Source organism: Oratosquilla oratoria, chromosome 16 (genome assembly GCF_046742065.1).
Source record: "Oratosquilla oratoria isolate Oo_2021 chromosome 16, ASM4674206v1, whole genome shotgun sequence".
In the NCBI taxonomy this organism is placed as follows: Eukaryota; Metazoa; Arthropoda; class Malacostraca; order Stomatopoda; family Squillidae; genus Oratosquilla; species Oratosquilla oratoria.
The window spans coordinates 54,315,316-54,327,161 of record NC_134792.1 but is presented as its reverse complement, the minus strand read 5'-3'; the positions used below and the strand labels follow the sequence as shown (position 1 = coordinate 54,327,161).

The 11,846-nt window shown below is 41.7% G+C and overlaps 1 protein-coding gene across 1 annotated transcript in view; it reads left to right on the top strand.

Annotated features, from left to right (window-relative positions):
- The first annotated feature begins 521 nt into the window (after positions 1 to 521).
- Positions 522 to 11,846, top strand: part of LOC143034027 (beta-hexosaminidase subunit beta-like) — an 82,293-nt gene continuing 70,968 nt past the window's right edge. Inside the window, exons 1-2 of the mRNA XM_076199874.1 lie at positions 522 to 742; positions 1,177 to 1,484. Of these exons, the coding sequence (XP_076055989.1) occupies positions 1,350 to 1,484 (135 nt within the window). The 5' untranslated portion in view covers positions 522 to 742; positions 1,177 to 1,349. The remainder of the gene's footprint in view (positions 743 to 1,176; positions 1,485 to 11,846) is intronic.

The window sequence follows — 11,846 nt, the reverse complement described above, 5'->3', positions numbered from 1 at the left end:
TCCCCTTCACTGAGCGAGGTTACCGTTTGCCAAGAGGCTTCCGTAAATGTCGCCCAGCGAGTCAAGACAACTGCGGATGCAGCTAGATTTTTGTTCGACAAACAGACGTTGACATTTATCTGGAAGCAGGAAATAAGCCAGCATGCTCGGAGTAGACCCCCCCACCCCATTCCCTAAGGTTCCCCCTGACACCAGCAATCAGTAATGACTGGTTAAGGAACTAAATAAATTCAGGAAACGAAAAAAATTAAAATGGGCCTGCCGGGAGCGTGTACGACACCAGTCTCAAACTGCCTAGTTTTCCCTCCAACTCAGCGGTAAAGCGACGCCGCCATGTCGTGCACACCGTTAACCACCTAGTTGGCTTTTTTGGGTCACCTCACGAGACTGTTGCCTTCCTTTGTGTAATGGGAGAATGTAATTCCCCCTCCCCCCCACGTCCAAGTGCGAGTTCGGGCCGGGACGAACTCGACATTGTCGCGGGCTTCGTAAACACGCCGACAATAATAAAAAGTGGAACAGGTTCGCCTCAGCGGGCATTAGTGCGCCACGGGTCGGCCAGTGCGGAGGAACAGCCAATCTTCCCTCGTCGACGACAGAGCGGGACGACTAGAAGCACAAACCTTTCCGACTTTATCCCAGTTTCCTCATAACGGCACATCCCATCGCATTTCCTCCGCGTATATATAGAACAACAACTCATTAATGTGTTGCTTATCAGCCTGTGCGACTGGAAAGTGAGGTAGTGTATTGGTGAGCGGACAGACAGACATAGAGGCCAACTGGTCGGTTAGCCAAGTATTGCTCAGTTGCCATATTGTTTATTATTTATAGCTTTCATACCAACGTATAAATCGGCGTTTCGTCCAATCTGCACGGAGATAGCCACTCCTTTTGCCCAGATACGTTGGTATAAATCGTTTGATTGCGTTGGTACACGAGATAGTTTCGTTTGAAATCTGTGCTCATTTTTAAGCCGCGGGTAAGCTGCCAGAGGCTGTCGGAAGAGCGAGTCTAAAGGGCAGAGTAGATGCCTGCAAGGTGCATTGTTTAGGTAGCAATTTAAAGCTCTCGATTTCTGCAACATTACCAGTGTCCAAGTGAAAATCGCAGTCGAGCTTAAGCAGACAACGGCGGGGATGAATGTGTGAAATAATTTTCAAATGATTTCCCCAGATCGACAACCGTCACGCGCACGCAGTGTCTGATTTTTGAACCGTCGAAACTTAATGTTGCAAGACTCTGTTGGCAGTGAGGGCCTGTCTCCGTTCAGGATATACATCTGTCCTATGTGATCGCAGCCAACCTTACATAGAACGTACGACCAAGCACTCACTCTTTCAGCAGCAATGGCTAATGCAGGGCTTGGGACAACACTTGCTTCGCCTTTCTTCTGGATTTTCATCCTTTCCATTCAGCTGCTCCAGCGGATTTGCATCGCCGAAGCCAAACTGGTCTACGTTGAGGAGAATTTACCTTTACCCGTGAGTATCCATGCAACCAACACTTGGGAGTGTTGCCATACAGTTGTTGCCATATATTTTTCGCGTTATGAGATTTTTTTTTTCTTTTTTATCAACCATTCCATCCCTTGTTTTAAGGGTGGAGGGTCGCATTGGGTTAAATGATTGTCGCCTGACACGTCACTAGGTTGTCAGTGAGACGTCATCACTTGGCTTTAGCCAATTCTTGAACGAAACATTGGGACCAGAGAAATCGCCAACAATAACTCGCATTTCTACAAGCATAGAGAAAATGCGATCAGTATCAGCTAATTATCTGTAATTTTCGATCACTTAAGAAATTTACCGTTCAAGAATGTGTCCATAGTATTGGCATGGAAACAAACCAACAGTGTGGTTTTCGCTAGACTTAAACTAAAATAGTTTAACATTAATAAGTTGAACTCCTGATTTTTTATTCTTAGTTCAAAATCAAGCTGTTTTGGACACTTAGTACTCAGGATGAATATTACCATTTGAATTACTACCTCGACTTGCTTTGAAAACTAAGTATAATGAATGTGACAGCATTTCTGGCCAGATGGCCTTGTGTTGTCATAACCGTAAGAATGGACGCTAGGCCCCTCACCCACTTAGAATCCTAGAAGGATGTTTCCACTTTCCTTCGCTGCTGTGACGTCGGGTCTTGCTCCTGGTTGAATAAAATCGCCAGGGGGCTAAAGAGACAAGTCTTAATTATTTTTTTAATATGTCGTCCGGTAATGTGTGTCTGAAATGTGATTTTACCCAAACAACATAATTTGATAAGAACTACGCGCATGGAATTTGAGTGCATGTGTGTGCATGTGCACGCACTCACATGGGTGTACACGTGTTTGTGTGCGTGTGCGTGCGCGCGGCCGTGTGGGTGTGCCGGTGTGTGCGTGCGTGCATACGTATGCACATTTGCCTAATTATAATGTACAGGAAAAGAACACTCGAATGGTCCCGTCTCTGTGTCTCAGGCTGTCAAACTATGTTTTGAATTGTTTGGATTTATCTTAATTGACGATAATCCTCTCAGGTTATTTTGAAGCCTGTTGCATCTCTATGGAAAGCTGTTTTATCGATAGCCATCAAGGACTTTGACTTGTACTTCTTTTTCCTGTATTTATTTTTACACTCGCCCCAAACAATGAGATCTTCCGCGTCAGTTTCGTCCACATTTTTTAGTACAATAGGATCTCTTCTTTCTTTTAATGAATAGAGCATCTTTAGTTTCTTGAATGAAGACCATTCTCAGTTGCCATTCTTTGTTCTCTCTCTCTCTCTCTCTCTCTCTCTCTCTCTCTCTCTCTCTCTCTCTCTCTCTCTCTCTCTCTCTCTCTCTCTCTTGTAAGGACCACACCACTTTTGCATATAGGTTCTCTGTATTCTTCTTCTTATTATTAGTAGTAGTAGTAGTAGTAATATCATCTATCAATGAAGTGAAACGCCATTTTATTTTTGTCAGAAATTTGTTTCTTCGAAAAATGTATTATTGTGCTTACCAAGTGACAGGTTATTTATGTGACCAAGATTTCTAAGTTATTTTTCTTGTGGTTTAATTTCCCCCACCTACTAAAACAATGGCGTCCATTCATTGCTTCATCTCGTGTCGATCCACTTTCATATGCCCTTTTTCCACTGACCTTGGTTGTTCCTTCCTTGTGTCGTACTTCATAACCGACGAATCAGGAAAACAGTTTAGGTTCATTTATACATCAGTCTGTTATACGTTTTTTTAAGTGTCAATCCTTCTGGTTTTCGTGTAATGATTTCTATATATTCTATTTAATCGTTCACTCTAATGTTGTTTCTTTTGATTTTTTTTTTAAATCTCGTTGATTTTTTTTCGTCGTCGCCACCTTGCATGTAACACGTCAGTTCACCCACCCAAGTTAAATTTGGAATATTTTCTACTTTTCTCATTTTGTCTTAAGTTTATGAATCCCTTTCAGTCTGCTTCAAAGAATTTCCTCAAAATTATAAAATCGTTTTTCATAAAGTTGTATCTGCTTTCTCATTGTAACGCGAATCTTGGCTCAGTATCTTATGTCAATTGAAATTCTGTAGCTACGTTATCACTTTTTTCGTATGAATCATATTTACTGAAAAGTCGTTAACATAATTTTCTTTGGAAATCGCTAAAATCAATCTCACTTATGCTTGATCTGTCGGTCTTATCGTAGATTTAATACTTTAATACTGTTACCATGACGCATTGGGTAATTACGTTTTCCATTGCTTTTTAACAAAGTATAATCCACACTTTCACTTGCTTCCAATTTACATATTTACAGTAAAAGTAATCCACAGGGATTATATTGTCACAATCATCAGTTCTTTCCTGTTGGTGAATTGTTATACTCGATAATATTTCGTGAAATACAGTTAGGTTACATGCCCTTGTCTTAGGAGGTAAATACCTACTTCAACGTCTTCTATCTCTTCCTCTTCTTAGTTTTTAGATCCTGTTGCATCACCACTCACCAAGAATTACCTTATACCCTATGATGTAATTCTTCACTGATGTCATATTCCCACCACCTTTTCTGTCTTCTCGGAATTGTGTGTTTGTCATTTACCAACGGGATATCAACAATATTAGGTAACTTGGTCTCTGTTTGCTTTCAAGTATCCGTTGATTTCTAGCCTTCTGTGTTAGCAATAATGTTAGTTACCTTCCTTTATTTCATGTCCTGGTTTTATCTCTCTCTCCACTTGTGTCATGCTATTTTCTTACCTGAAACTCCCAAAAGAAATGTTGCTTCTCGTATTCTGTTCTGTGGTCGTTTGTTTATCTAAACATTTAATAGCTGTCTTATGTCTTATCTTCTCTCGTAATCACATCTCTCTTATCCAAATATTTGGAAACATGTTCTTATCTGTTATTTCCCAGGTTTTATTTTCTCATTTATAGTGGGTTCTGAGATGTAATTTATTTATTTGTTTAAGTATTTTTTGGGCATGCCTACTTTTTTATTTATTTATTTTTATCAGACCAACCGTAGCATGTTTTTTGTTTCATATTGTGCATTCAAATCACTTTCCACAAATGCTAATGTGATTTCTGTTTTATTCTTTCCGTCTACGATGTGATTTTCTCTTTCCATCCTAAGACTTCCAGTTTTTACTTTTACCAGCTAATTTTCAGTCTTACCCCTTCCATTTTTCAAACATATATTCACCACTCCTTTATCAACATTTTCCAATTCTATGCATTATGTCATTTCTTTATTTAACATTTTCGTGAATCTTTAGTTGTCCACCAACGCTTTGATATTTAATTCATATTGGCAGTAGTATCATCATATTCTAATTTATATCCTAAATCGACCTTGTTCTTCTCAATTTATTTTCCTGTTTGTTTTGGATTTTTTTTTTTTTTTTTTTTTTTTTTGTTCCGCATTAAGTGCAGTTATATTAAAATTAATTTTAAACCTTTCAACTCGGATCTGAGCTAACTCTTAACACTCGTCTACGCAATCGGACGATGTCCTGGGATATTTTTTTTCGTTTCCAGGAAGAATTCCCTTCAGCGAGATCGTCACATCGCGATTCGCCGATTGCAGTAGGCTACCGTGACACTCGCTTGAATACATTCAAATCCAATATTTTTACTCAATCTGGCGTTGCAGCTGTTACCAAATGGAGAGCCTGTCATATATTAACTTTCCTGATATTACACTAGGTACCAGGATATTTCACGACAAAATAATATACTGGTTTTCAAATACCATCTTTAGCGCGCGCGTGCGTTGATATAACTATGCGCATTTAGATATTATAATGACCAACGCCACGCCATTTAAATCAACTAAGGTGGACCTCCATTCCACATAGGATTGGAAACTGAAGTTCGGTTGAATCGCCTGTTGACAATCGGAACAAGATCTTCAAAGGGAGAGATTGGGTCGGACTGGATGAAGTAGTGTTTCACTTGATAATTTTATTCTGGCTAACGCTACACGATTTTATTCAGCTCGGAAGTTTTAATTAAACTTTCGTTAGTGTGTCGTTCTTAATTACATGTGCATTGTGACGAAACTAGTGTTGAAGTTTAAGTGTAACTGAACGAGACCTTTCGCTTCAGAAGAACGCTTAATTGAATAGAATAACCGCTCTGTAGGAAAGCGATGGATCCTCTTGATTGAATAATATCGTCTGACGACATGTAGAGGATCTTTGGCAAAGTTTTTTTTTTTTAGAGAGAGAGAGAGAGGTTAAAGAATGATCTTGTTTGATGGAGAAAGTCATTTTGGAGATCGGATGTTAGGATTAGAAAATGGGAATTGAACCTCTGTTGAACAAGAACGTCATTGTCAGTAATTAGTCACGTGGTAAACCATGAATCAGATCTTCATATTTGAACAATTATTGTGCAGCTTGAGTAAATTGTGTGTGTACATGTGTGTGTGTGTGTGTGTGTATGTGTGTGTGCGTGTGTAAACAGTAATAGCTCAACTTCTGAAAGACCACTGGGAAAGAAAACGGTGAACGGTTGGTACATTTTGTTGTATTAAAACCTTTAGGCGGCCTAGAATCAGTTGAGATAAGCAATATATTTTATTATTATTTTTGTTGTTGTTGTATATACATACCATTAGAGATGGAGTCAGAAGCTAATATGTGCTACAGGCCTGCTCGTACAAGCCTTTCGTTACCGGAAAACTATCACGGAGATGGACGAAGTAGTTTAACAGTAGTTAGAAAAGCTCCCCACTCACAGTTATCCCCCTTCTCCCCCCTCCCCCTCCTTCTTCCCCTCCGTTGGATCGGGGGGGGGAGAGGGGGGTCGAGATGGTCTGTAGCGCCTTCTCTTCCGGTTACGTTTCTCCCGGAGTGAGGAGAGGAGAGTCAGTGGTATCCGTAGGTCTCAAGGACGTCATCTGTCAGATCAAAGCCTCCCGAAGGAGCTCGCAGGGTCTCGGAAACCTTGAGGTGTTTGTCTTTGATGGATAGAATCGTCTTGCGATAGACGCAAGAAACGGAAGGATATAGATGCAAGGAGCGGAAGGATATAGACGCAAGACGCGGAAGGATATAGACGCAAGAAGCGGGAGGATATAGACGCAAGAAGCGGAGGGATATAGAAGGAAGAAAGGGAAATGATATAGACGGTAAAGGTTAACCTCGTTGTGTTGCAATCCCTCCTGGCGTGTTCAAGGTCTTATCCTAAGCTAATTTAAATCCTTTGGCGACTGGCAGAATAGATGTGGGTCGGAGTTGAAAGGGTTCTGGTGTTCGAAGTTTTGAAAGTCACTTCGGTAAACACTTGCATGGTTTGCCAACTTGTGTCTTTATTTGGTTACACGTTTGCGCGTTTGTTTGTTTTCTTGTTCATTTATCTTTTTTTCTTATTCGTTTGTTTTATTTCTGTTTTTGTAAGCATCTTTGATTTATTTAATCGTTTCTATTTCTATTTGTTTATTTTCATTCGGGATGCTTTGCATTGTAACAAGGAAGGGGAAAAATAAAAATATATAAGATGCTGTCAGGAAATTTGAATAGGAATTGAAAGTAATTACGTTTCGCCCGGAGCTGATTACGAAACCTTCCTGGAACCCTTCTGGGCTTTGAGGAACCAGTTTCTGCTGGCGCGGATGTCCGGGTAGGCCTTGTCCTCCAAGCAAAAAAGAAAATGCCGGAGGGAGGCTGGCGAGGTCATGCAAAAGGGCAGGTCACCATTTTTTTTTTTTTTTTTTTTTTTTTTTTGAGAGAGAGAGAGAGAGAGAGAGAGAGAGGAGGCCTAGTACTCCAAACCGGAAGTATTTTTTAGTCGTTCTCACCCCGGAATACCGGAGTCTCTTCCAGTGAGTTTACTTAATTCATTCAATTAGATTAGATGCGAATTGAGAGTAGATCTGAGTTCTCTTCAGGACACTTAATTTTAAATGCTCTATGACTGAATCGGGTAGCAAACTCTGGGAAGTTTTTTAATGTATTCCTCTCCTGGGCCGTGCAGTAGCTCAGTGGTTACCTTGTCGAACTCATGAGCAGGAAGTCGTGAGTTCGATTCCTGGGACTCACTGCGGGCTTTGTCGCGTTTAATTCCAACAGCCCTGGCCAGCTGGGGAGGTGACCCAATATCGGCCTAAAAAATCCAGCGACTCTCCGAAACTGACTGGGGTTTCTCACTTCCCACTTTTTGGGAGTGGAAATGTATTTTTTTTTTTCTCTCTCCTCTCCCTGTGTCTCGGCAATACTTTCTCAATTACTTTCTTGAAGGAACTTGACTTGTTAATTTTGAGACCTAAAATGTAAAGACACCAATTACTTCATTTCTACATAAACAGAGAAAAAATATCAGGTGTTAATAATTTTTTGCTTTTAGATGTTTGATAAACCTGAATTTTTGTTGTGAAATATATAGGAAATACAATAGTTTAGAGAAAAATTCGTGATTCTAAAAAAAGTATTTTTTTTTTATTACATAAGCAACTTTAGAGATTCCAAGCAGCTAAAATTATATTTAAAAATAGAAAGAATTGTAATAACAACTACATTTTTTATATTTACGCTTTGCTCTTTACTTCTGAATAAAAACTAATTGTCCTTTGAATGATCGATAATTTCTTGCGATGCGGACTTGTTTGTGAGGAACTGGAGGCCAGCTACATAGTTTAAATTCAAACACACAGCGTATAAGTACTCGCTTTTTTGTATTTTACTGGGTTTAATGTACCATAATTATATTCTGGATTTACCGGGTATACCTAATGCATTTATTATCGAAGAATCGAAAGCTGGTAAACATTTTAAACTACATCGAATTCTAACGAATTTTAACGGATTTTAACGACTTTAAACTTTATCTTCGTCTTAGTGTACATAAACTCGTAGTTGATGTTCACGTTTACGACCCTGTCTTATCTTCCTTTGGATCCGCTTTCAGCTGAAGGAGTCCTGAAGCCGTTTATATGCATTTGTTCAGCATAACTACGAAGAAAAACGGAATGGAATTCGACAACTTTCGCCCCGAAAGGAACGCATGTTTTGATTGTAACGCTCTCAGCGCCACGGTGTGGAGTAATTCTGCATTAAAGGGTCATCACATTGGGCTAATTTTCCTCCGACATCCTACCTCCAACCTTTATTTTAATAACTAGAATATAACATCGCTTACAGAAATCTAGACTTGTCTAAGAACATTTGAACATTATGTCTTAACATATAGGTTTGCAGTCTCTTAGTTCATCGTTCAGTTTTGTATATGACAGAAAGATAATTTGATATTTGGAGATTTGATATTTGTTCCCATTGCGTCTCGTACGTCGTTGACCTGTGTCCAGTTTCCAGCAGCCTCAGGTGACCTAGCTTGACTATCCTACCACCAGTGGGGCTTACTTTGGGGGCTGAAGCCCCCGTCCCAAATTTGTTCTTTCGTGACCTTATTTTAGAGGTCAAGAAACATGTCACGTGTATACCGGTACATGGCAGAAATTAGTATTTCAGTGGCATAAGTATACTCAACACATCATTGAGGGTATATCTTTAGAATGTAAGATTAAGTATTACTCTTGCCCAATATTCTGAAACAAACTAAAGTGAGAACACATACATCAGGTTTTATTCAAACTCGTCGTGTTCGTGTTACAGAGTACATCTCTTTAAGAGCGTCATCTATATATACAAAATTCGGGTTAGTCCCCCCCCCCGCCCCCTGAGACGTCATCTGCATTTACAGAGTTCATGTTAGCCTCCCCCCCCCCACCCCGAATTTTGATCCTGGATGCGCCACTGCCTACCATTTATGGCAAAAGTGTCCTTGGTCATCGCTCTGGGCCTCGTGGCGTGAGTTCGTCGTCGTCGTCTTCTTCGTCACGGTGAGGTTTGGCATAATCCTCCTCCTCCTCCTCCTCCTCTCTTGAAGAACCGCATTCGCTCATTATTTTGCTTTTATAGCCTTGTCACCACAACACTTACTGCGCAGTCAAGACAAGTACAAGTCTTTCGCTAGGGAGGAGTGACACGGAGATGAATAAAATCGCCTGGCGGCACTAAAAGGACTCCGAATACACACACACACACACACACACACACACACACACACACACACACACACACACACACACACACACACAGAGAGAAAGTAAAAATAAACGATGTCCAAAGAGCCATAGACATATTGTTATCGAATCTAGGCTGGAGCTAAGGCTGGTGCTGAGAACTCTAGAGCCAAGAACGCTGGAAGAAAGAAAGGTGGTCACGTGCAGATGCGTGAAGGAAAGGAAGCGAAGAAGACAAGTAGGACTTCATTCAAGAGGCATTGGGGGAAGACAAAGGGGCCACAGAAGGAAATGGGTAAGAAGGGAATTCGAAAATACTCTTTCAGAAACAACTACGGATAGATAGAATGAGATATTAGGAGAAGATAAAAAAAAGGCCATTGTGACAGGTGGTCCTTTGCGAGGCCAGATGGAACAGTGTCGAGTAAAAGCTGGCAGGTGGAAAACAGATATTTAAGGACGGACACACACACACACACACACACACACACACACAGTTGGTAGCGTTCCAGACTGTCAGTATAATGGTGCCGGCGGTACCTGGTTCGAACCCTGCCCAGGGTTGAAATTATTTCAGTATCGCTGCGCTTCGAGTCGTTACTCCAACTCTCGTGGGCGGGGAGTTGGGTGTGTGTGTGTGTGTGTGCGTGTAAGGTCATAGCATTACCCATAGATCGGTCATACGAGCTCTGAGCTCTCTTCCGTGAGGGAAATAGCTGTCGATCACGAGTCCAACACGTGATCCAAAGACCAAGGTGAATCACACACACACAAACACACACGGACACATGCGCGCGCACTTCAGAGTAAGAGGAAGAAATTGCGTCATTGTCAAAAAGTTGACCCTTTAAAAAACAAAAATGTCGCCGGTTGACCCCACCGAGCGCTGCGCTGCCAAGAAATTGATCACACACACACACAAACACACACACACACACACACACACACACACACACACACACACACACACACACACACACACACACACACAGACAGAGACGTGTATATATAGATAAAGGTATGGTGCACGCATGTGTACGTATACGCACACGAAAATAGACATATGTACACATGCACACACGTACATTCACGCACATACAAGAACCAGACACATAGACATACAAATAAGCATACACCCACATGCTTACATAATGTAATCATGCGCACGTGTACATACAAGCATTGGTGCGCACGCACACACACACATACACAAACGACTCGATGGCGCAGTTGGTAGAGTTCCCGGCTGCCAGTACGGCGGTCCGGGCTGCGCTGCGAGTCGTTACTCCAACTCTCGTGGGCGGGGAGTTGTGCGTGTAAGGTCACAGCATTACCCATAGATCAGTCATATATGAGGTCTGAGCTCTCTTCCGGGAGGGGAATAGATGTCGATCACAAGTCCAACACGTGATCCAAAACCATGGTGAATCACACACGCGCACGCACATACACATACACACGCACACACACACACACACACACGTTCGCAACACACACACACACACACACACACACACACACACACACACACACACACACACTTTGTATTTGGTGCCTTTGCAGTGAGTCCACAGTGACTCCGCAGTGCTTGCAAGGGTCAATGGGAATATAGATCATCGAAAGGAAGAGTCCTACATTCGGTGGTGCCTGGAAGCCAGCCAACCTCTGTGGCACCCCAGAGAACCTCTTTGTGCCAAAACCTCTTAAAGGCAGCCAGAACTTAAAAAGGGGGGGGGGGGCTTGGAGGGTGGCGGGGTGGTGGGGGGGGAGACTCCGTCATCTTTTAATTTTAACGAAGACGAAAAAAAAATCTTGTCATAACCAATTGAGGCGATGACAAGGAAAAAGAAACCAGGAAATAATTAAAAAAGACTTCAGCCTTGTCAAGTCTGGAAGGTGGTGATCACCCATGTGGCAATATTAACGGAGGCAATCTTCGCCATGTTAAAGTAAATGGGATGGAATACCACTAGGAAGCGAGCCGAACGCGTGGTAACGACAGATGGCAACCCTACAGTCCCCTCCCTGATGAGCTTGCCATTTGACAACCACTCTCCCCTCCCCCCCCCTCCCCTAACAGAGGCTGAAAGTGACCCAGCCACATTTTTTTTTTTTTTGCCATGGAGATAAATAAAATCACCTAACGGCAGCCAGACTAAAAGGAAAATGTCTCTTACAGGCCCAGTAGATATAAGGGCTAAGAGTCTGAACAAGAACAGGGATATTCCTTTCGGAAAGGATAAAAAAAAGAAAAAGAGCCCGCTCGATTTTTTTTTTTAAATACCAAGCTCTCGTTAATTTTCTTTCCGAAGTGTGAACTGACCTGTTCTTGTTTAGACTTGAGCTGGACTTG